This window comes from Megascapheus bottae, chromosome 11, assembly GCF_031878675.1.
Source record: "Megascapheus bottae isolate mThoBot1 chromosome 11, mThoBot2.hap1, whole genome shotgun sequence".
NCBI classification, from domain to species: domain Eukaryota; kingdom Metazoa; phylum Chordata; class Mammalia; order Rodentia; family Geomyidae; genus Megascapheus; species Megascapheus bottae.
Genome location: NC_143519.1, coordinates 63,656,104 through 63,681,657, shown reverse-complemented (window position 1 = coordinate 63,681,657; position 25,554 = coordinate 63,656,104). Strand labels below are relative to the sequence as shown.

At 41.1% G+C, this 25,554-nt stretch overlaps 1 protein-coding gene across 2 annotated transcripts in view; it reads right to left on the bottom strand.

Annotated features, from left to right (window-relative positions):
- Nucleotides 1-25,554, bottom strand: part of Mphosph8 (M-phase phosphoprotein 8) — a 39,930-nt gene that overhangs the window by 4,123 nt on the left and 10,253 nt on the right. Inside the window, exons 3-11 of one of the 2 annotated variants that reach the window (XM_090342433.1) lie at nt 23,291-24,136; nt 21,182-21,235; nt 20,840-20,939; nt 17,617-17,880; nt 7,848-7,973; nt 7,678-7,766; nt 5,199-5,339; nt 4,411-4,497; nt 1,310-1,464 (exon numbers count right to left, since the gene is read on the bottom strand). In XM_090342433.1, coding sequence (XP_090198559.1) covers nt 1,310-1,464; nt 4,411-4,497; nt 5,199-5,339; nt 7,678-7,766; nt 7,848-7,973; nt 17,617-17,880; nt 20,840-20,939; nt 21,182-21,235; nt 23,291-24,136 — 1,862 coding nt within the window. The remainder of the gene's footprint in view (nt 1-1,309; nt 1,465-4,410; nt 4,498-5,198; nt 5,340-7,677; nt 7,767-7,847; nt 7,974-17,616; nt 17,881-20,839; nt 20,940-21,181; nt 21,236-23,290; nt 24,137-25,554) is intronic. The other variant, XM_090342434.1, reaches the window with a different exon arrangement.

The following is a 25,554-nucleotide window of genomic DNA, read 5'->3' as shown; positions in this document are numbered from 1 at the left end:
TCCCGGCCCCCTTATTTAGTTTATAATTTCAATGTATGAGTTAATAGAGAAAAGAACAAGCCATAATTCACAACACTGACCATGTTCTTCTGAGATAGAACTGCATCTCTTTGGGCTGGGAGTGTGGCCTGGTGGTAGAGTGCTTACTAGCATGCATGAAGCCCTGGGTTCCATTCCTCAGTACCACATACACAAAAAAAGCCAGAAGTGGTGCTGTGGCTCAAGTGGTAGAGTGTTAGCCTTGAGCAAAAAAAAAGCTCAGACAGTGCCCAAGCCCTGAGTTCAAGTCCCAGGACTGTCCAAAACAGAAAGAAGAACTGTGACTCTACCTTCCCTAGTTTCTGTGCCATATTAAGACATCTTCTGTTTTACTATCTCCTCTGTTGTTTTTTTTTTTTTTCTGAGACAAAGTATCCCACTAAAGCCCGGGACAACCTTGAACATGGTTCTCCCACATGCTGAGACTGCAAGTCTTCTGCCTTGTTTTCTCCCTATTACTGGTGGTTATCTGGTACAGGACTATGCTTAATACATGTTTGTGTGAATTGTGAGAAATAAAGAGTCCCTCAGTCCTGGGCAAACAGGATGGCTAGCTGTCCCACTGGCTGGCTCTGTAGCTACCCTATGCAGCAGGAGAAGAAACAGCCAGCTTCTCTGAACTACTTAGAAAGTTAGAAAGTGCCTGCTACAGATGTCTGGAGGGCAGAGTAGATACATGCCTTTCGTAGGCTTTCTGCTTCTGGATCCTCTACCTGGAAGTGGAGTGACCATATTGCAGACCCAAAGCCCAGTGATTTCCTAGTGTAGTGGGAGCAGGAGGCACAAAGAGGCACTACCTTTCCCAGGTCTGCTCCCATACCACACTCACCTATGCCAGTCAGCTGGGACTGCAGCATTCCTGGCAGGCACTGCCAGAAGAATTTTTACATTTGTCTGTAGGACTGAGGATGGAACCTTAAGGCTCATATCCACTAGTCAACACTACACCGAGCTAGAGTGCCCAACATTCACACAATGTTTTTCTGAGTAGGCGCACACAGGCTATTCTAATTATAATATGCCCAAACAGAGATGTCATGGTTTGCAATTTAACCACAGCATTCCCTTTTTTTATTTGCCAGTCCTGGGCTTGAGCTCAGGGCCTGAGCACTGTCCTTGGACTTTCTCAAGGCTAGAGCTCTACCACTTGAGCCTCAGCACACTTCTAGCTTTTTTCTATGTATGTGGTACCCGGGTCTTCATGCATGCTAGGCAAGCACTTTAACCACTAGGCCAAACTCCCGGCCCAGCATTCACTTTTTGCACTTACGTCTCCAAATGGCTCTTCAGCAACTCATATACAAGCATGTTGTTACACTGCTTTGCAAAGTAAAGTGCATTATTTTGGTGCTTTGACAAAATGTTGCAGTCAGCTCCCCATTCAATCACAAGCCGCACAATGTCTGAATTTCCTCTTTTACAAGCCTAGAACAGAAAAATAGTTATACTGTAACTGTAATCTAAAAAGTACCGTCATCTGCTTCCTTCTTCTTGTGAGTTCTCTGTGAAGAAGGCCAAGGTTCACAGGTGCTAGCAACTGTGCACAATTAAAAGGAAGAACTGAAGCTGGGAGTTTGGCCTAGTACTAGAGTGCTTGCCTAGCATGCTTAAAGACCCGGGTTCGATTCCTTGGTACCACACACATGGAAAAAGCCAGAAGTGGTACTGTAGTTCAAATGGTAGAGTTCTAGCCTTGAGAAAGCCCAAGGAGAGTGCTCAGGCCCTGAGTTTAAGTCCCAGGACTGGCAAAAATAAAAAAGAAAATATATATATATATATATGTGTGTATATATATATATATATATGTATATAGATAGATGTAGATATATCTAGAGATATATAGAGATATCCCTCTCTCTCTCTCTCTCTCTCTATCTAAGTTTGCCTGCCAAAATGCTCACTGTTTGAATGCTTTTCTGCTTTTGTCCTGATAAGTTTTTCCAAAGGTTCCATCTTTCTCATGCAGTCCACTTTTAGTTTCTGGCTGGATCTCTAGCCCAGGGCTCTGTCCTTAGCATAATTTGAGGCGCACTCTTCCCACAGCCAAATGCCTGCCTCCTGCTGATACCTGTGCGGTCTGCACTTGCTAACTCAGGCCCATCAGCTCCACTGCTGTTCTCAGGTTCTGTGAACTCTGTCCTCAAAAGCTGGTGACCTGAGTGGGAGGAAGGCACAGAACCAGTGGAAAATGGGTGAAAAACACAACAGGGCCCACCAGCTGCACTAGACATGGACAAAAGTAAACTAAGCAACTAAAGGGCAGTGAAGGGAGGGAGGAAATGGGAGAGAAAGAGGAACAGCTGAAACTAAGTAACAGGAAAGAAATGAGAAATGTACATTTCATCTGATCAGGAAGAAATCATTTTACCATTAATGTTCCGAAGAGTTAAACTTTTTTCCTATCTAAAACTTGAGGTCTTCGTATTTTTTGTTAAACTTAAATTTTGTAATTCAGAATGATGACCTACCTGTGTAAGTGTGAATGTAAAAGTATTTATGTAATTACTTAAGCGCAATAAAGAAAAAAAAAACTGGTGATCTATCCTCTCTCATCCCTCTATTCCCACTTAAGTACAAATTACTACTATTTTGCTTCATTTCAGAACTCTCCCTACAAGTTTGCAAAGTGCCTGTCTTTTACTCCATCCATTTTCTTTACTGCACTACAAAACGTTAAGCAATCCCTTTAAATGGGGATTTGTCTGGAGCGTTCATCTTTCAATGGCTCCCAGCTGTCCCAGTATCCTCCCAGACCCGTGTCTTGGTGAATGAAGTGCCCGTGGCTAGCCCTCCCTCACTTTCTTCTCCCCAGGTTTTGAGTAGCTGCTATCCGGAAACACCCCATGACCACTGGGTCTTGAAGACACTGGGCAGAAATAACAGCAGTGCTCTGAATCTAAGTCAGTAATCGATACATAGGAATACTAAAGGATTAAAGACCAAGCCAAATGAGCATTTCCATAAGCTAAAAATGGTGAGGGGAACCCCCAAAGTACAAAGTAGGTAAGTCCTATATTGTAAGTGTGGCCAGGGGCCAGAAGAACTCTGCTTAGAAGGCCAGGGTTCAAAATAAAACAGTGTCGGGCCTGTTGCAGAGCCCAGCCACACTGCTCACACTGGATGTGAGCTGGGGTGAGGTGTTGGAGACAGATCCCTTTGTGGACCATGGTTTTTGTGAAGCTCCACCTCAGAGGGAGAAAGTCACTTTTGGTTCCGTGTCTGGACCTTCTATTCATGCCCCAACAGCAAGCTGGAATTGCCACAAAGGAATATGCCAGCCTAGATTGGGGGACAGATGCAGTCCTGCTGTGCACAGCACTCAGCGTGCTTAGAAGTAGCGGGAGGCTTCCTAACCCTCGCCTTGAAAACCCCGCAAGCCAGAGTGCCACACAAGACACATGAACCAATATGAAACAGTGACGACCAAGGGAGAGCCCCATGCTTTCCTACTCAGGCTTGCGTGGCCACGAGCACTCTAGCACGGCTATTTCATGGGCTTGCTGTGTTGGTTGTGACTCCCGCTGTGCCAGCTGGGCACCTCTGGCACACATCTTAAGCCCTACTGGACAAGGCCATGATGGCAGTGCGCTGGAGCTGGCCACTGACACCTGTCTCTTACTTGTCACTGAACAAGCCAGTGGCCAACAGAATTGGAGAAAGGCCAAAGAGAGGCTGGTCTTAGATCACTTTATTGTCAGACCTGGGACTTGAACTCAGGGCCTGGGTGCTATCTTTGAAGGTTTTTACTCAAAGCTAGTGCTCTACCACTGAAGCCGCAGCTGCACTTCTGGTAGTTACTTGTAGATATGAGTTTCAGTGACTTTCCTACCAAGGCTAGGTTTGAAATCTCAGCCTCCTGAGTAGCTAGGTTGACAGGTAGGAGCCACCAGCACCAGGTGCTTTGGGCCCCTTTTATCTGCTTGGTTTATAAACCCTTCCTTGGAATTTGGGATCAACCTCTCTTGTTAGCATTTAAGACAAGTTTAATAGGTTGCAATCTGAAATGCGTCTGCCTCTTTCTTCAACAACTTCTCCTTCTGGCAAGATAGTCGGTACACACTGAGACTTAGGTGTCCCCAAAACAAATGCAATCCTTTCTCGCTCTCTGGCTATCATGATTATTTTTTTAGGACACAGCTCGGCACCTGCTACATCCCATCCCAAGTCTTGTGGTGGGCTCGGCAGGCTGAGCTCAGGGGCACTTCCCTGTGTGTGTTTCCACACATCACGTGCACTGCCACACTAAGCGATGCCCTGCTGGCCCACCCCAACTCACTTGTGAGCTGTGGATTCTACTAGCGTTCCTCAGGAAAGCCGGGGGCTGGTACTGGTAAGCACCACAAGAACAGCTGCTGGGACGGAGAGACTTACCTTCATGAGTGCGGTCTCGCCGTTGCTCTGCTGCACATTAACAAAGGCTCCCGCTTCCAGAAGAATAGCCACTGTGGTTAAAAAGTTCTACTTAGAAAAAGAAAATAGGAAATTTAATTCTTAGAATTCTTTATTAAGACGTCTTTTAGATACTATGCTAAATAGAGGACGGGGTGGCCTGCTCCTGTATCTTTACTGAAGGGCTGTTGGAAGCCCACATACTGAGCCAGCAGCTCTGGCCACCTGCCATGCAGCCACCTGCTGCTCTGCCCAGCACAGGCCACCTCTACCTAGAAAGAGCACTCAGGGCTTGACACTCTTACTTGGCTTTTTTTTTTTTGGCTCAAGGCTGGTGTTTACCACTTGAGCCACACCTCTACTTCAGCATGGCTTTTTGCTGGTTAACTTGGAGATAAACCGCCTCTCAGACTTTCCTGTCCAGGTTGGCTTCAAACCTTTATCCTCATATCTCAGTCTTCTGAGTAGCTGGGATAACAGGTGTGAGACATCATTCCCTACTTCAAAAGACATTCTTAATTTCTGCTATAAAGGAGTTTCAAATTGCTTAAGTTGCTCAAGACAGAAATTAATACTGATACTTCAGATGTATATAAATTATTCCCAACTAGGTAAGTTACATTTTGAAGTTATTATTTCAAAATACTTCTGATAAAAAAAAATCCATTCATAATGTATCACAGACCAAGTGAAACATGAAAGTGCAGAGTCATATGACCACATGACCATTATGCTTTCCTACAGATATGGATTCGTAATGGCCTGAGGACCTTCTCGGCAGCGTGGATGAGGGCTGTGGTTCCATTCTTCTGCTGTCCGTTCACTTTGGCCCCCTTAGTGATGAGCAGCCTCAAGAGGTCATCCTGCCCTCCCGCCGCAGCCAGCATCACCAGCGTCATCCCGCTGGCATCCTGTGTCCGTTTATCAACAAAGAAGCTTGTTAATTGTGAGTAACCACCATTTTAGAAACAAGTCTCATTAGACAGAACTCATTTAAGCATCCACCAAGTTTTTCACTAACACATCCTAATAATAAACAGACAGGCATCAGTGGTTCATGCCTATAATCCTAGCTGCTCAGAAGGCTGAGATCTGTGGGTCAAGGTCTGAAGCCAGCCCAAGGAGACAAACCTATGAGACTATCTCTAATTAACTGGAAAAAGAGGAGAGAGAGGAAGAAGAAGAGAAAAAGGAAAAGAAAAGAAAAAGCAGGAAATGGAAGTATGTCTCAAATGGTAATAATCATGACAAGAGCAACAGAACAAGTTCAAGGCTGGTATATAAACTACACACACACATACACACACACACACACACACACACACACACACCATTTAATCCTTTTTTCTACACTTGTTTTCATAAAAAATTATACATTTCTAGTGTTAAATTCTAAAAACATGCCAGGTACAGTGGCTCACACTTATAATTCTAGCTACTCAGGAAGCTGAGATCTGGAAGATAATAGTTTGGGGCCAGCTGGGCAGAAAAAAATCACTAGATTTCATCCCTAAAATAACCAGTATAAAGCAGGCTGGAGGTTTAGGTAAAGCATAAGCCTAGCAGGCATTAGGCACTGAGTTAAAAACCCTAGTACCATCAAAACAAAACAAAATACCCAAAATACATCAATAGTTTTCATAGTATATAATGAACAGTAAATTCTTTTGAAGCAGATAATCAAATCTTCTAACCAGAAGATCCAAAACCAGTAACTTAAGCTGGGAATATGAATTGCATTAAGTGATTGAAAGCCAGCCACAACCAACATACACACACATACATACACATACACACACACACACACACACACACACACACACAAGCACATTAACAGCTTCACCTTCTATTCTTAACAACAACCAGTTGAGTAGAAAATGGCCTAAGTATAGTAACAAAATTATGAAACATAAAGGAATATACCTAAATGTATAAATAAGTCCTACATAAACAAAAAGTACACAGAACTTGGCTTAAGTATATAAACCAAGAATCAAATGCACAACGTTATTGTGCTTATGATGGAAACCTCAACATTATCAACTTGCAGTTAATTTCATGCATTTTATGCAATTTTAACCAAAATCTGATGTGTGATCTCAATCTTAAAATATACACCTAAAACAAGAAACTAAGAAAATACAAATTTTTCTTTTGTCTGTCATGGGACTTGAACACTGGGTCTAGGTGCTGTCCCTGAGCATTTCAGCTCAAGACTACCATGCTATCCCTTGAGCCACAGTGCCACTTCCAATTTTCTAGTAATTGGAAATAAGAGTCTCAAGACTTTAGTGCCTGGGGTTGGCTTTGAACTGAGATCCTCAGATCTCAGCCTCTTGAGTAGCTAGGATTACAGGAATAAGCCACCATGCCATGCCATTTTTTTTTTTTTTTTTTTTTTTTGCCAGTCCTGGGCTTGAGCTCAGGGCCCAGGCACTGTCCTTGAACACTTTTTGCTCAAGGCTAGCACTCTGCCACTTGAGCCACAGTGCCACTTACAGCTTTTTCTGTGTTTGTGATACCCAGGGCTTGGTGCATGGTAGGCAAGCACTCTATCACTAGGCCACACTCCAGGCCCCAAATATGCTTTTTTTCTTTTGATGGGTCATGGGGCTTGAACTCTGGGCCTGGGCTATGTCCCTGAGCTCTTCAGCTCAAGGCTAATGCTATACCAGAGCCACAGCCCCACTTCTTGTTTTCTAGTGATTAATTGGAGATAAGAGACTCACAATCTTTTTCTTTTTTTTTTTTTGGGGGGGGGGGAGTCATGTGGCTTAAACTGTGGGCCTGGGCACTGTCCCTAAGCTATTTGGCTCAAGGCTACCACCCTATCTCTGGCCCTGGGCTTTGTCCCTGAGCCAGTCCCCACTTCCCATTTTTTGTAGAGGTTAATTGGAGATAAGAGTTTCAGGTCCATTTGTGCCCGGGCTGGCTTTGAACCTTGATCCTCAGATCTCAGCTTCCTGAGTAGCTAGGATTACAGGGGTAAGGCACCACACCTGGCACTATGCATTATTTTTATAATATTAAGTACTGAGCATAAGTAATTATAAGTAATTTGGTCATTATTAGTAATGACTGAAGTATCAGATTAACTGGAGGCAGGGCTCAGGTGGTAGAGTTCTTGCCCTGAAAGCATGAGGCAGAATTCAGTCCCTAGTATTCTTCCCACACACAAAAAATGACTTGTCAAATGAAATTATGTCAGGCATTCCATGGTTCCTTCATGAGACTTCAAAGGCACATTACCTCTTGTTCCAAGTTATAATCTTCATCTGAGTTGAGTGCAACTTTTACAGTAATATAATCCCCATTTTTCACAGCATCCCTCAACAAATCTAAAAGGAAAGGAAAAAGTGAATTGAGTTTTATATATTTAGATTGGTAAAATGAAACTGAATAATTCCAGAACCACTCACTATTTGGAATTACATTCACTGTGGCAAAAGTCTCATCTTCCCCATTAAGGTGCTTCTGAAAATCTTCTAAGCTCATCCACTCCAGCTGCAGATCCATGCCCAAACTTAAGATCTGTTGCCTACCATCTGGTGAAAAAAAAAAAGGGCCTCATTAACGTATTTTCATATGGTATACTGGCAAAACCAATACGCTGCTTAGAAATGTACATTTTGGGCTGTTGTGAGGTTTGAACTCAGTTTCACACTTGCTAAGCAAGCACTGCCACTTAAACCACTGCCAGACACCTGTTCTTTTAGTGTTGGGTTATTTTCAAGATAGGGACTTGCTCTAGGCTTAGACTGGCCTAGATTGAGATCCTCTATCCAGAGTGCTTCCCTTTGCTGCTGGGATGACAGGCATATATCACATTGTTCAGTCACTGTGCACTGCTTGATAGCTTGGAATACAGTGTGTATGTGGGTGTGTCTTCCACGGCTGGGGATGAACTGGCATATGCTACCAGCCATAGATCAAGATGGAATCTCATGGACTTTCCTGCTTGGGCTTGCCTCAAACTGTGATTCTCACATCTTTGTCTCTTGACTAGCTAGGATTACAGGTATGAGCCATTGGTAGCTAGTTTTAACTGAAATTTTATGTACACTTTTATATATAACTCTTTTCCTTTTGGTGAGGACAGTACTAGGGCATGGACTAAAAGATCTCACTTAGGTTTTTCCATCATGGTTGGTGCTTTACCACTTGAGCCCTACCTCCATTTGGGCCTTTTGCTGGTTAACTAGAGCTAAAAATTTTTGTGCCCAGGCTGGCTTTGAACTCTCATCCTAATATCTCAGCCTCTTAGTAAACACAGGCTTTGTGTGTTCTGGTCCTAGTCTTGAACTCAGGGGCTGGGCACTGTCCCTGAACTTTTGTGTTCAAGGCTACTGTTCTACCACTTTGAACAACAGCTCTATTTCTACATCTCCATTTTGTTAGTTAACTGGAAAGTCTCATGGATCTTGCTTTTAGGGCTAGCTTTGAACTATGATCCTCAGATCTTACCCTCCTGTGTCATTAGGATTATAGACATCAGCCATTGGTGCCCAGAAAGAACTGTGTAAGTAAACACTTAAGAAAGCCTGTGCTTGGGTGGAAATGTGGCTTAGTGGTAGAGTGCTTGCCTAGCATTCATGAAGCCCTAGCTTTGCTTTCTCAGTGCCACACACATACACAGAAAAAACTGAAGTGGCACTGTAGCTCAAGTGTTAGAGTGCTAAGCCACATTTCCACCCAAGCACAGGCTTTCTTAAGTGTTTACTTACTGAATGGCTAGTATGTGTGATAACTGTCCAGGCAGACTCGATCTTGGAATTTTGGTTTAATATACTTGTTTGAAATGATAGTCTAAGCCAGGTGTGGTGGTTCAGGCCTGTAATCCTAGCTACTCAGGAGGCTGAGATCTGAGGATCAAGGTTCACAGCCAACCCAGGCACAAAAAGACCAGAGACTCTTATCTCCAATTAACCTCTAGAAAAAGGGAAGTGGGGCTTGGCTCAAGGGCAGGGCGATAACCTTGAGCTGAAGAACTCAGGGACTGTGCCTAGGCCAAGTTCAAGCCCCATGACCCTCCCCCACAAATAATAATAGTCTACATTATACATTATTACAAGTTAACTTTGTCTAATTAGTTACAAAGGTACTAGCAGTCATGTGCTTTTTCCCTCAGTCATGTGCTTTCTCAGTTGGGTATAAATTATGTTTCAAAAATAACTTTTACGCCAGGCTCTGATAGTTCACACCTAAAATCCTATCTACTCAGGAGGCTGAGATCTGACTGTGGTTCAAAGCTAGTCTGGGTACAAAAAGTCCATGAGACTCTTATCTCCAATTAACCACCAGAAAACTGAAAGTAGCACTGTGACTCAAGTGCTAGAGAGCTTGAGCTGAAGAGCTCAGGGACAGTGCCCAGGCCAAGAGTTCAAGCCCTACGACCAACAAAACAAGCAAAAAACATGTCTATTTAAACATGAGTCATTTCCTCTATATGTTACTTTATAAAATGAAGACCAAAAACATTTGACAGATTTTCACCTAAAACCAATTACACAATTACAGGGCAACAGAAATAAACTGTGTAAGAGAGATGCAAGTAAGAGAAAGAACTAACACCTCTCTCTCTTTTTTTTTTTTTTTTTTTTTGTTGGTTGTGGGACTTGAACTCTGGTTCTGGGCATTGTCCCTGAGCTCTTCAGCTTAAGGCTAGCGCTCTACCACTTGAGCCATAGCACCACTTCTCCCACACTTCTCTTTCCTAACTCCAAGAGCAATGTTGGTTCTCCATACCCTGGCTATGTCCCCGCTGCCTATGGGCTGTATAGTTCCTTGTGCCACTCAATTCTCAACAGCAGCGGAAGTGGTAGTAAAAACAGCTAACATTTACCAGGAGTAACATTTACCTGGTGGTAGAGTGCTTGCCTAACATGCATGAAACCCTGGGTTTGATTCTTCAGTACCACATACAGAGAAAAAGCAGGAAGTGGTGATGCCCATCAAGTGGGAATGCACTAGCACTGAGTAAAAAGTGCCCAACGGCAGTGCCCAGGCCCTGAGTTCAAGCACCAGGACAGGTAAAACAAACAAACAAAAACCTAGCTAACCCTTGTATTCATGCAGCTTACAAATGATATTACAGATGAGGAAACAGGCTTAAAGTGGCTCTGAGGTGTGTCAAGAAATAACAGACTTGATTTTAGCACTGAGCCTCAGTGTATATCTTCGTCACGAGCAGAGCCCCTGACTTCCCACCCCAGCTATAGAAACAACAATGACACTACTCGAGGAAAGAGTGAGATAGAGCAGCTGAATCCACAGAGTAGAAAAGCCAGCTCTGTGGATTTCTATGGTGACTCAGATTTTGGTCTGATTCTATGTTCATTCCTATCATGTGCTGACTGTTCCCTCTGCACATATAGATTTTTTTTTTTTTAAGTACAAAGTGAGCTAGAGGTCAAAGGATGAATAAATGTTGTGAAGCAAAACAAGTATAGGCCTGCGAGCACCCAGTCTGAAGTTTGAGATGCTTGTGACTTCTGTACTGCTAGTTTTTCTACAGTGTTATTTACATCTAGCATGTTTGGGAGGTTGTTAATCCTTTAATAATTTTTACCAAAAGTAAATGTATCAGACTGGAGGAGTGGACTGAATATGGACTAGCTATGAGTAGCAAAGCTCAAGCCCCAGTATAGGCATAAAGATATCACAAATAAATTTATCCTGAAAACATTATACTTGTTTCTGAGCTTCATAGAAATTACAAAACTTGCCAAGTACTGGTGGCTTATGCTTGTGATTCTACTCAGGAGGCTGAGCTATGAGGATTACGGTTCAAAGTCAGTCCAGACAGTGAAGTTCATGAAATTTTTATCTCCAATTAATCACCAAAAAATCGAAGTAGCATTGTGGCTCAAAGTGGTAAAGTGCTAGCCTTGAGTTAAAAAGCTCAGAACAGGGCCAGGAGTTTGGCCTAGTGGTACAGTGCTTGGCTAGCATGCATGAAGACCCGGGTTCGATTCCTTGGTACCACATACATAGAAAAAAAGCTGGAAGTGGTGCGAGGCTCAAGTGGTAGAGCTCTAGCCTTGAGAAAGTCCAAGGACAGTGCTCAGGCCCTGAGCTCAAGCCCAGGACTGGCAAAAAACAAACAAACAAACAAAAACTCAAGAGCAGGAACATAGCCAAGGCCCTGAGTTCACGTGCCAAAAAGTTCTTTACTTTGGCTACCAATCCTGTGTCTTTTCACTCAGTAGCTTTGATTAACATGTCATGCTTTGTAGCAACTTTACTCTTTAAATTTCATGTCTGTGTACGTGTGTGTGCACATGAGTGCTTGCATTAGTACTTCTACTTAGTGCTTTATTTTCTGGCTGGGCTTTCTTACTCAAGGCTGGCACTCTTGAACCATGCCTCCCCAGTTAGAACTCTCTTTTGCCAGTCCTGGGGCTTCAACTCAGAACCTGAGCACTGTCCTTGGGCTTTCTTAAGGATAGCACTCTACCACTTGAGCCACAACATCATTTCCAGCTTTTTCTATATATGTGGTATCAAGGAACCAAACCCAGGTCTTATTGCATGCTAGGCAAACTACCACTAGGCCAACTTCTGGCCCCAAACCATGCCTCCACTTCTGGCCTTTTGCTAGTTAATCTCTTATCTGCCTGGGCTGTATTCTAATTGCTACCCTAGGATAAACAGTGTTTTTCTGTCTTGAAAAATCTTTCCCTAAATGAGGGAGGGGAAGATCAGTGTTTAAAAAGAAATGTATTGGGCCGGGAGCGTGGTCTAGTGATAGTATGCTCACCTAGCATGCACAAAGCCCTGGGTTCAATTCCCCAGAACCACATACAAAAAAAAAGCCAGAAGTGACACTGTGGCTCAAATAGCAGAGTGCTAGCCTTGAGCAAAAAGTATCCAAAGACAGTGCCCAGGCCCTGAATTCAAGCCCCAGAACTGGAAAAAAAAAAATGTACTGGGAATAGGAATGTAGCATAGTAGTAGAGTTCTTGTCTAGCATGGACTGAAGCCCGTGGTTCCATTCCTTAACTAGCATACGAAAACAGAAAAAGCTGGAAGTGGCACTGTGGCTCCAGTGGAAAAGTGCTAGCCTTGAGCAAAAAGAAACTCAGGGATAGTGCCCAGGCTCTGAGTTCAGGTGCCAGGACTAGCAAAAAAAAAAAAAAAGCATAATGTACTTATTACTACCTTCCCTATGTAACTGTAACTCCCTCCCCCAATTTGTCACCCTTACAGTAAATTTTTAAAAAGTTTCCCTATCCCAATGTCAGAAAGATTCTCTAAATACTAGTATCTAAATGCCTAATATCTAGTTCTCTAATCCTAGTTCTCCATACTAATATCAAATACTAAATCCTCTAAATGCCTAATTTCTAAATATTCCCTGTGCAGTTAAGGGCTCACTCCACCAGAATCTGATTTCCATACACCAGGGGCTGTCTGGTAGATAACCAGTTACCTTGAAATAGTTTCTCCTTCCTGCGAGGGTCTCTGTCTTTTGCCTGCCACAGCTATCTCATCTGCATGGGTCTCAGGAAGGTCTGGGCTTTGCTGCACTAGTCAGTATCCCTTCCTAGTGCCAAGCAAACTCTCCCATCAACTGTCCAGTTTTACAAAAGGGATATGATTGCTATTGGGATAAATTGGGTTTGCTTTTCTTGAATTAGTAATTGTAAATTCCATTAGTAGCTTTTTTTTTTTTTTCAGTATGGAATTCAGGGCTTTTCACATACCACACAACCATGGATTTTAGTGATTTTCAAGACAGAACTTTCTCTATACAGATCTTACATTATAATATCCTTGGTAATCTTTACAATGCTTCTGCCCTCCCTCCCCAAGTCATGGGGCTTGAACCTGGGCCTGGTGCTTTTGTTTTTTTTTTTACATTTTTTTATTGTAATTAGTAAAAGGGTTACATGATATTTGCCAGATAGAAGGTGCATTAATTCACGTACATTGATACCCTTTCACATGTCTTGGTACCCATTTCCCCCCGCTCCCCCCGGTGCTGTCTTTTGAGTTCTTTTGTTCAGGCTGGCTTTGAACCATGGTCTTCAGATCTCAGCCTCCTGAGTGGTAAGATTACACCAACAGTGCCAGGCAAATGTTTGTGTTTTCAATGGTGGTCCTGTGGCTTGAACTCAGGGGCTATGTACTCTCCCTAAGCTTTCTTGCTCAAGGTTAACATTCTACCTTTGAGTCACATTTCATTTCTGGCTTTTAGGTTATTAACTGGAAGTGAGAGCCCAGGCTGGTTTCAAACCACAATCCTCAGATATCAGCCTTCTGAGTAGATAGGATTACACTGCCGATATATAGAAAATTTACTAATTTTAGGACTGGGAGTTTGGCCTAGTGGTACAGTGCCTAGCATGCAGGAAGCCCTGGATCTGATTCTGTGTGTGTGCATGTGCGCGTGTGTGTTTTGTCTGTTGTGGGGCTTGAACTCAGAGCCTGGGCCTCTTTGTGCCCAAGGCTAGAGGCTCTACCACTTGAGCCACAGCACTACTTCTGGTTTTTGAGTGGTTTATTGGAGATAGAGTCTCAAGGGGACATTCCTGCCCAGGCTGGCTTCAAACCATGATCCTCAATCTCAGGCTCCTGGTAGCTAGGATTACAGGTGTTTGCTACCAGTGCCCAGCAAAACATAGGTTCTAAGGTTTCACAATTAACAAATGATTTATCAACAGTTTAATTTTCTGTCAATTGACAAAGCTATCCTTTTTCACAGTTAGCCAGTTTTCTTTTTCTTACTTCCCAGTGCAGTGAAATCTAGACACCAGAGTAATAAAAGCAGCATGATATTGGCATGAAACAAACCCAAATGGAACAATAACAACAAAAACCCACACAGTTACAGCCATCTGATCCTTGTCAAAGGAGGATAAAATACAATTAATGAAAACAGCCTCTTCAATAAATGGTGCTGAGAAAACTGGCTATCTCAAACTAGACCTGTAATTCTCACTCTGTAAAATATCAACTCCAAATGGATCACACATCTTAAGACCTGAAACTTTAAATTTACTATGGGAAAACACTGAAAATCATAGGCACAAATAATTATTTTCTTGATAGGATTCCAACTGCCTAGCATGTAAGAAGAAAAAAAGGGACTGCATCAAATTTAAAGGCCTTTGCACATCAAATAAACAATCACCAGAATGCCCCTACAGAATGGGAGAAAAATCTCTGCCAAGTATTCAGTGGACAAAGAACTAAGATTCAGAATATACAAAGAGCTTAAAAAAAATAAAATAAATAGAACATAGGCTAGGAATTTGGCCTAGTGGTAGAGTGCTTGCCTAGTATGCACGACACTCACAGTTAGATTCCTCAGTACCACATACACTGAAAAAAGCCAGAAGTAGTGCTGTGGTTCAAGTGGTACAACACTGGCCTTGAGGAAAGCCCAAGGACAGTGTTCAGGCCCTGAGTTCAAGCCCCAGGAATGCCAAAAAACAAAACAAAACAAAACTAAAACTAAACAAAGAATCACCCAATTCATAAATTAAATACTAATAGCTAATAGATACCTGAAGAACTACTCAATAATTCCTAGCCATAAAGGAAATGTAAGTCAAAACCACACCAAGATTCCATCTTATTCTACTCAGAATGGGAATCCAGTAAACAACAGCCAGTCACTGGTAGCAAACCCCTAATCCTAACTACTCAGGAGGCTGAAATCTCAGGACTAGGGTTCAAAGCCAGACCTAGTAGTAAAGTTCATGAAACTTTTATCTCCAATTAAGGACCAAAAAATGCCAGAAGTAGCCAGTAGCTCTCTTGTAATCCTAGCTACTCAGGAGGCTGAGATCTGAGGTTCACAGTTCAAAGCCAGCTAGGGCACAAAAGTGCTGCTGTGATTCAAGTGGTAGAGTGGTAGCTTTGAGCTGAAGAGTTCAGGAACAGTGCACAGGCCCAGAGTTCAAGTCCCATGACTAACCAAAAAAAAAAAAAAAAAGCAGTAGAGCTGTAGCTCAAGCCATAGCTATAAAGCAAAAAAGGTCAGCATCAGTGCCCAGGCCCTAAGTTCAAGCTCCTGGACCTGCATTTACATACACCAAAAATCCAAACTTCCTGTGTTAATTTTCCTAGGTAAGCTCCATTGCTAATTTTTTTCGGTGTGTGCTGGTAATGATGCTTGAACTCATGGCTTTATGTTCTTAGCTTGGCTTTTTCTATTCAAGGCTGACACTCTAGAGACTGAATTCACCTCTATTTCTGGATTTTTGCCAGAGATAAGAGTCATAAACTTTCTGCCTGGACTGGCTTTGAACCAAAATCCTTAGTTTCCTGAGTAGCTAAGATCACAGGAATGAATCACCAGTGCCTGGCTTTTTCTGTTTTTTATTTTTTAAATAAGACTAGATTCAGTCTTCACATTTAATTCACAATTCAGTCTGCATTCATTTTCATTCCTTATGTAGTTTTGTTAAGAAAAAGTTATAATGGTCCCACAGAATGAATTCATGTTGGGCTGGGAGTGTGTGTGGCCTAGTGGTAGAGTGCTTGACTTGCATGCACAAAGCCCTAGATTCCATTCCTCAGTATCATAGAGAAACAGCTGGAAGTGGTACTGTGGCTTAAGTGGTATAGTGCTAGCATAAAGAAGGCACAAGAACAGTGCCCAGACGCCTGAATTCAAGCCCCAGGATGGGGGTGGGGGGGCGGAGAATGAATTCCCATGGTGTTATTTTTAGGAAGGTATTTTTCCTCCTGAGAGAGGTTCTCACTATGCAGTCTAGCCCAGGCTAGCCTCAACCCTGAAATAAGTACTCTTACCTCAGCTTCCCAAATGCTGGCATTACAAGCATTTGCCATCATGCTAGGCTTTTGTTCCATTTGGTGGATTTACAATAAAAAACGAACGGTGAGGTTTATTCATGTTATATCAGCCATAAACAGTTACTTGGTCAATTTTTCTTAGGCCAGCTTTTTTTTTTTTTTTTTTTTTTTTGCCAATCCTGGGCTTAAGCTCAGGGCCTGAGCACTGTCCTTGGATTTTTCTCACTCTACCACTAGGCCAAACTCCCGGCCCTCATTTTTTTTTTTTTTTCAGGAACCTTACTGTGTCATTCAGTTTTCAAATTCATTCATAAGAAATTGTGTTCACAGAATTCTTTTTAATTTTTATACAATCTGCAATTGTGTCTATTAGCCTTGTTTTCCTCCCCCTCAATCATGGTCAGATGATTAGCTTAGTATTTTTCTCACAGCACCAGCTTCTATTTCGTGCTCCTACATCAGTGGGCTTTTTTTTTTTTTTTTTTTTTTGGTGTTGTTACTGTTTCTTATGTGTTTGTTTTCCAGTAGTAGGGTTTCATTCAGGGTCTGGGAGCTGTCCCTTAGCTTTTCTAATCCCAGCTAACATTCTATTTTTTGAGCAGTTAAGGCAAGAATCCTACAGACTTTACTTTCTGGGCTGGCTTCAAACCATGATCTGCAGGTCTTAGCCTCCTTGAATAGCTAGGATTACAGGTAAGCCTCTGACTCTGGTATCTTTTTCACTTACTGCTTATTATCTTAATTGCAGCTCTGGTCTTTGACATTTGCCCAGAGGGAAATGTCCTTCTTTCCTATTAGTCCTGGAAACTATCTCAATTTCTTGCATGTAATCTCAGCAATACATCCAAAAGTACACTTGGTCCTCAGAATTCTATACAAGATCCTCTCCTTCTCAGTTCCAGGAGAGCATTAGCAATAGAATCTAATTTGTATTTCTTATTATTCCCAAGTTAAAAGGGAAGAATGTCTTTTTTTTTTTTTTTTTTGCCAGTCCTGGGCTTGAACTCAGGGCCTGAACACTGTCCTTTCTCTGTATGTGGTACCGAGGAATTGAACCCGGGTCTTCGTGCATGCTAGGCAAGCACTCTACCACTAGGCCAAACTCCCAGCCCTATATGACCATTTTTTAATGTGACTTTTCTAAAAGAAATTTAAATATATACCATAAGTCTATAAAATCAGACATACTTATAATTTCCAAATGTACAGATAAGCACATTTCAGGAAATCAAAAAAATATTTCATGCATCTACAGGTCCAAGTATGACTCAAGACTTTAATATAAAAAGTTATTTATTTAGGAGATACAAATAAATTTTTCTGTTATTTTCTGACCTGACATCAGCATTACACAGTAGGAAAGAGTAATAGAATGTGCACTATCTTGAAATCATTCTATCAAACTATGCCAAATGAACTTACCTGAACTCTCATCCATTTGGCATACACTGTCCGGAGCTTCCTGATCACCTTCTGCAGCAATGTGTGCCCATGTGTCAGTGTCATCTCTGGTGGTTTTCTTTTCTTTAGGTGAACACTTGCCTTCTTTCATTTTACAATCTTCTGTGGTTTTACAATCCAGTGGCATTTCTTCTTTTTTCCGATTAGCTTCAGGCACATCATTCTTTTCTTCTGTAGTTTTTTTAAGTAAATCAAATGCATTTTTGATTTCCTTAATTGCTAGTGCTAAAATTGCAAGTGATATACAATATCAGTCAAAAGTTTATTTCATAATCAAAAGAAAATGTTAGTATTAAAATTACAGTCTTTTACTAATACCATCTTTGGTTACAAACATGACCAAATTTTCAATCAAGGTCACAAAGTCTTTTTTTTTGGGGGGGGGGTCAATTGTGGGCTTGAACTCTGGGCCTGAGTATTGTCCTTGAGCTCTTTAGCTCAAAGCTAGTGCTCTACCCCTTGAGACACAGCACCACTTCCAGTTTTCTGGTGGTTAGTTGGAGGTAAGTCTCATGACTTTTTGTGCCTGGGCTGGCTCTGAATCGTGATCCTCAGATCTCGGCCTCCTGAGTAGCAACACAAAGTCATTTTAACAAATCTTCCTGTTAAGCATCCAATAGAAAATGACAGGGACAAAAAAACTATTTCAGCCTGTTCATTGTTAATTTTCTTCCATATATCTTCAATTATCTGTTCATTTGCATGGTGCGGTGATCATTTCCAGGTTTTTGTATATTTCAGACAAGTGCTCTACCAGTGACCTAGACTTCTGGCCCAGCTATTTGTATCTTGTAAGCAAGATGTACATAGGTATTTGTCTGGGGAATTTTATTTTATTTTCTGCAGGTCCTGGGGCTTGAACCCTGGGCCTGAGCTCTGTTCCCAAGCCCTTTCAGGTCAAGGCTAGAGCTTTACCACTGAGCCACATGCCATTTCCAGTTTTCTGGTGGTTAATTAGAGATAAGAGTCCCATAGTCTTTTGTGCCTGGGCTAGCTTTGAATCTTGATCCTCAGATCTCGGCTTCCTGAGTAGCTAAGATTACAGGTGAGAGCCACCAGCACCCAGCAACTCTGAGCTTCTTTTGCTCAAAACTAGCCCTCTTATCACTTTGAGCCACAGAGCCACTTTAGGTTTTCTGGTCATTAATTGGAGATAAGAGCCTCAAAGACTTTCCTGGCCAGGCTGGCTGTGAACCATGATCCTCATATTTCAGCCTCCTGAGTAGTTAGGATTACAAATATGAGCCATCAGCGACTGTTTTGTTCATTTGTTTTTGAAAGTACCGAATTTAAAATCAAAGCTTTATGGTTTCCAGGTTGTTTTGCTAGTTTTTGAATAGTCTTAAATGTATGACTAGGCAAGCCTGGGCTCCTTAAACTTCTGGTTAACTGGAATAACAAGCATGCTACCATACCTAGCATTTTTTTTTTTTTGCCAGTCCCTGGGCTTTGAGCTCAGGGCCTGAGCTCAAAGTCCTTGGACCTTCTCAAGGCTAGAGCTCTACCACTTGAGCCACAGCACCATTTCCAGCTTTTTTTCTATGTATGTGGTTCCAAGGAATCGTACCCAGGTCTTTGTGCATGCTAGGCAAGCACTCTACCCACTGGGCAAAACTTCCAGCCCCAATACCAACTTTTTATTAGTTGAGATGAGCTGTAAACATTGTGCTGGGGCTAGCCTCCAATTGCAATCTTACTATCAATACCTCCAAGTAGTTAGAATCACAGGAGTAAGCCACCTTGCTCAGCTCTGTTTCAGGTACATTTTGTTATGAACATATTTTTGTTAAGTGCAACTACTGTTTGCTTCCCTTACAACAGTACTCACTGGTACTATTGGAAGTCTGGTTTTTAGTGTCCTTGGTTATATAATTTGTCTACTGTATAGTCACAGCATATAATACGGTCCTTCCTAATTGTCTAGTGCTCAATACTGGGGGGAGGAGGGTGCTTTGGAATAAACCAAAGGCCTAGCCAAACATATAATAGGCATAAGTTCTCTGGGCTGTATTCCCAGCTTTTCTTTTCTTTTTTTATTAGTCATGAGGCTTGAACTCAGGGACTAGGTACTGTCTCTGAGTTGTGTTTCAATACTTTTGGCTTATTTAACAATGGTAATGGTGATTTCTAAAATAAAGTATTTGGTTCCAATTATCATTTATCTTTAAGTGATCTAAAAACTGTATTCAATATTACATATATATAGATGACAGTTAAGTACAATTAATACACAAATTTTATTTAGAATATACTCTTGTTTAGCACAATTAATTTTGTCTTTGCAATTTTAACTTATTTTATCATCATATAATATACCATACACACACACAATTTTTATTTATTTTTTTTTTGCCAGACCTGGGCTTGAGCTCAGGGCCTGAGCACTGTCTTTGGACTTTCTCAAGGCTAGAGCTCTATCACTTGAGCCTCAGCACCACTTCCAGCTTTTTTCTATGTATGTGGTACCAAGGAATCGAACCTGGGTTTTTGTGCATGCTAGGTAAGCACTGTACCACTAGGCCAAACTCCCAGCCCACACGCACATAATTTAAACTGTTATATAGGTAGAGTATCCCTAAAAATCCAAAATCTGAAACTTTCTGAGTTTTAATATGATTGAAAATTAATTCTGCATGGAACCTCATATGACAGGTTATAGTCAAAACTCGTAAACACTATGTGCTATGGTCAGTATAAAACAAAAATTAACAACACACAAGAAAAATTCACAAAGTACCTCATGATATAAAAGCAAATATCCCAAAATCCTAAAAAAAGGAAAAGTCTAAAATACTTTTAGTACACTAAGCATTTCAAGGGATATTCAACCTTTACTATTTATTTATTGCCAGTCCTAGGGCTTGAACTCAGGGGCCTGAATACTGGCCCTGGGCTTTCCTCAAGGCTAGCGCTCTACCACAAGAAGCCACAGCTTTTTGTATGTATATGGTACCGAGGAATCAAATCTGAGGAATCTTTGTGCATGCTAGGCAAGCACTTTACCATTAGGCCAAACTCCTGGCCCCTCAATCTTTATTATTAAATGTAACATAAAGCTCTAAATTTCCTCAGCAAACAAAACTCTAAATCTATGACATTTTAGGTTAGAAGAGATTACTTCAGAATGAGCTGAATTCCTTAAAAAAATGAGATGATATGGGAAAACATTAGAATTTATACTTACTCCTTAATCCCTTTGGCTCTTTTTGACCTTTTTCTTCCTTGTCTAAATTGGGCTTTTTCTGACACTGTTCTTTGAGGTCAGTTTTTAGTGTTTCTTTTTCCTAAAGATATAAGATCCAAAAGAAGATTGGCTAAAGAGCTGATACAGTCTATTTGGACACAGAAAAACACGGGTTAGTAACATCAACATTTGTCTATGTAAACCAAATCTTTTCCATATACCTCACACCAATCTCTTTTGTATTACTACAAAAACAATGTTGCTTTCACTATATAATCTGGTTCAACACAAGTCCCCTCTCTCTTTTTTTCCTTTTTCTCCTTCCCCTCTATCTCCACATACCTCCATCTTGTCCAGGCTCACAGTTTGCTCTCCCCCCAATAAACTCTTTTCTGCCTGAAAAATAAAATTAAAAAAAATTTAAAAAGTACAATGTTTAGCTAGGCATGGTGGCTCACACCTGTAATCCTAGCTACTCAAGAGGCTGAGATCTGAGGATCACAGATCAAGGCCAGCCTGGGCACTGAAATCTGTAAGACTCTTATCTCCAATTAATCACCAAAAAACTAGAAGTGGTGCTATGGCTCAAGGGGTAGGGCAGTAGCTTGAGCTGAAGAGCTCAGGGACAGCACCCAAATTCAGAGTTCAAGTCCCTCAATAGACCAAAAAAAAAAAAAAAAAAAGTACAATGTTTGGATATAATTAAACTTCTTTATATATACAAAATGTCATAATGAAATACATCATCATATTGTACATGTACATATTACCGTATGATTAAAAAACAAACTTCCAATAAAGTTATAAAATAGCAAATTAAAAAAATTAGGGCCAGGAGTTTGGCCTAGTGGTAGAGTGCTTGCCTAGCATGCACGAAGACCTGGGTTCCAATCCTTGGTACCACAAACATAGAAAAAGCTGGAAGTGGTGCTGTGGCTCAAATAGTAGAGCCCTAGCTTTAAGAAAGTCCAAAGACAGTGCTCAGGCCCTAAGTTGAAGTCCCAGGACTGATAAAAAATAAAATAATAAAATTAATGTTAGCTTTGTAGAAGCATGATTATTTTTATTTTTCCACACTCCTTTTGTCTTTTTAACTTTAGAGGTAACTCATTTTTTATTTACTTATTTATTTTTGCTTGTTGGACTTGAACTCAGGGGCTGGGCAAAGTCCCTGAGCTTCTTTGTATTCCAGGCTAGCGTTCTACCATTTGAGCCATATTACCAATTCTGGTTTTTGAGTAGCTAAATGGAGATGAAAGTCTCACAAGGATTTTTCTGCCTGGATTAGTTTAGAACCATCATTCTTATATCTCAGTTTTCTGATTACAGATTACAGATTTGAGCCACTGGTACCAGGCTTATCTCTGAGCTTTTTGGGTCAAGGGTAGAACTCTACTACTTCTGGCTTTTTGGTCATTAAATAGAGATAAAAGAGTTTCATGAGCCACCAGTGCTTGCCCTGTTTGCCACCCCCCTCCCCACACCTTTCTTTTATACTCATCTTGACTGGCCTCAAACTCATAATCCTTTTGCCTCAGCCTCCCAAGTGTTAGGATGGATGAAAAGAAATTGTGTGTGTGTGTGTGTGTTCTGGTACTTTAACTCAGGGCTTGGGCTTTGACGCTGAGCTTCTTTGCTCAAGGGTCACGCTACCACTTGAGCTACACAGCTCAAGCTCCACTCCTGGCTTCTTAGTAGTTAACTAAGAAATAAGAGACTCACTAATGTTCCCACCAGGGTTGGCTTCAAAGTGTGATTCTTATATTTTAGCCTCCTGAGTAGCTAGAATTACAGGTATAAGCTACCACCACCCAGAAAAACTTACCTTGTTTTTATAGACTTTGATAAATGTATTTTTATAATCCTAAAAATTTCCATTTTCTAAAAACATATATTATACTGGGACAAACTACTAAAAGTTTTATAAGAACTAAAAGATTTATAATGTACTGTGTAGTTCTAATTACAATGGAAAACCTACCAAGTAAGCTGATAAATTCATAAGCCTAATTATACAATGAATGCTACATTATCATTGAATATCTCTAAAAATATTCTGACTCTTGTTAAGAAATTAGCCTTCTATTTTCAGTCATATTTCACCTAAAAGAAAGCTGGAGGCCTAGAGTGTGGTCTATTGGTAGAGTGCTCATCTAGCATGCATGAAGCCCTGAGTTCAGTTCTGTGGTACCATATACACTGAAAAGCTGGAAATAGTGCTGTGGCTCAAGTGGTAGAGTATTAGCCTTGAGCTTTCTCAAGGACAGTGCCCATGCTCTGGAGTTTAAGCACCAGGACTGTCAAAAAAAAAAAAAAAAAAAGTTGGAGACTATGAGACAGGCTCGAGGGCCAAAGACTAGCTCTTCTGGCTACTTATCAGTAAGTCACTCCTTGATAACCACTTAGCAGTACTTGCCTTGCTGAACACTTCTGCACTCTTTTAAGTCTTACCTCTTCTGTGGAGTCAGATGACCGGAAGCCCCTGTCTTCCCCAGCAGATCTGGCACTCTTCTGTGTTTGGGCAGACAAATATGGCATTAGCTTATCTAACTCTATGTTACTTGGCTTGATTCCCTGATTCCTCTGCTTTTTAGGTATAATTTTCTTCTCTGAAAAGGTCTTCTTATTTTCTACCATTATGACCTCTTTCACTTCCTCAGTCTTTCTCGGCTTCTTTTTTTTCCTCTTGCCTTTGCCATTATCATCCTCATCTGCATTGACGATGTCATTCAGCTGTTTCTCAAAAATATCATCTTGCTTTGTATCCTGCTCTACTGTATCTTTCGCACCTTTTAGTTTCTGTTTCTCTTCTCTGCTGTCAGAATGAAACTCTTCCTTATCATCCTCCTGCAAAGGGTAATCAGTAAGTATACCTGATTCAGATTCCAGCTGACCATCAACCCATTTCTCTTTTGTTGTTTTTCTGTTGTCTTTGGGATCTTCTTTTTCTTTATTTTTTACATCTTTTACATCTGCCTTTTTACCTTTTCTTAATTCCTTAGTTTCTTTTATTTCATCCTTTCTTGTCTTTTTGGAGTCCTTTAATTCTTTTTTAGCTTCCAAAGTTCTTTTTTTGGTCCTTAAATCTAAAACTAAACTTTCAGAGGAGCTCCCCAGCTCTGATTTTACTCTCAGTTTGCCAGTCTTAGTTTTTCTCTTTTTCGGATCATCTGGGCTTTTATCTTCTTTGTTTCTTAATTTCTTTTTCTTCTTCCTTGGAGAAGAATCTTCTTTTGTTTCACTTTGCTGATCACTATCAGAATTTGCCTCAAATATGTCGCTATTTAAAGACAGTTTCTATAAAATATCAAAAAAAAGTTAAAACACTGACAAATTTAGGAAAGTAACATAATGAAAAACATTTTTAAAATTTAACTTTTAAAATTACCTAGAATGAAATTGTTCATTACTTATTTATCCACTAAAAAAGTGGAGGTAAGTCATAGTGGTGATAATTCACTATCAACTTTAAAAAAACAAACTGGATGACAATGTTCAAATAAAGAAATGTACTCATTACCTGACTTATCAAATGATAACTCCTTTTACAATACCTTAACATTAACAATAAAAGTATATTAAAAAATGGGCCCGGAGTTTGGCCTAGTGGTAGAGTGCTTGCCTAGCATGCACAAAGGCCTGAGTTTGATTCCTCAGTACCACATACATAGAAAAAATGCCAGAAGAGGTGCTGTGGCTCAAGTGGTAGAGCTCTATCTAGCCTTGAGAAAACCAAAGGACAAAGCTCAGACCCTGAGCCCAAGCCCAGGACTGGCAAAAAAAACAAAAAACAAAACAAAACAAAAAACTATATTAAAAAAAGAAGAAAAAAAGCAAGCACAGACATCAGTGTGTCCTGGAGGCCCCCAAAGAAAGCAGGGGTTAAAATAGCAATTGACGTGAACACCAAAATTCCTGAAATTCCAAGAAAGTTTTTTTATTTTTTGCTGGTGTGGAGTTTTTTTTGTGTTGTTTTTTTTTCCTTTCTCTCTCTTTTTTTTTTTTTTTTTTTTTGCCAGTCCTGGGCTTAAGCTCAGGGCCTGAGCACTGTCCTTGGATTTTTCTCAAGGCTAGAGCTCTACCACTTGAGCCTCAGCACCACTTCTGGCTTTTTCTAAGTATGTGGTACCAAGGAATCGAACCTGGGTCTTCCTGCATGTTAAGCAAGCACTCTACCACTAGGCCAAACTCCCAGCCCCTTTTTTTTCCTTTCTTCATGTTGGTCATGGGACTTGAACTCCAGGACTGGGCACTGTCCCTGAGCTTTTCCTGCTCAAGGCTAGCACTGACCCACAGTGCCACTTCTGGATTTTTCCAAGTAGTTTTTTGGAGATATTCAAGTCTTATGGACTTCCTCTGAAGCCCAGGGTGGCTTCAAACCACAATCCTCAGATCTCAGCTTCCTGAGTCCAGCCCAGTTATGTGGGTTTGAACATAAGATCTCATACTTGGTCATGGGCTTGGCGCTATCATTTGAGCCTCCAGTGTAGGGTTTTGCTCCTTATTTAGAGATGGAGTCACACTGATTTTCTTACCTGGACTGGCTTCAAACCATGTTCCTTCAGGCCAACGCTAGTGCTCTACCACTACGCCACAGCACCACTTTTGGTTTTCTGGTGGTTAATTGAAGATAAGAGTCTCAATCTTTTGGGCCCAGGCTGGCTTTGAACCATAATCCTCAGATCTCAGCCTCCTGAGTATAGGCATGGGCACTG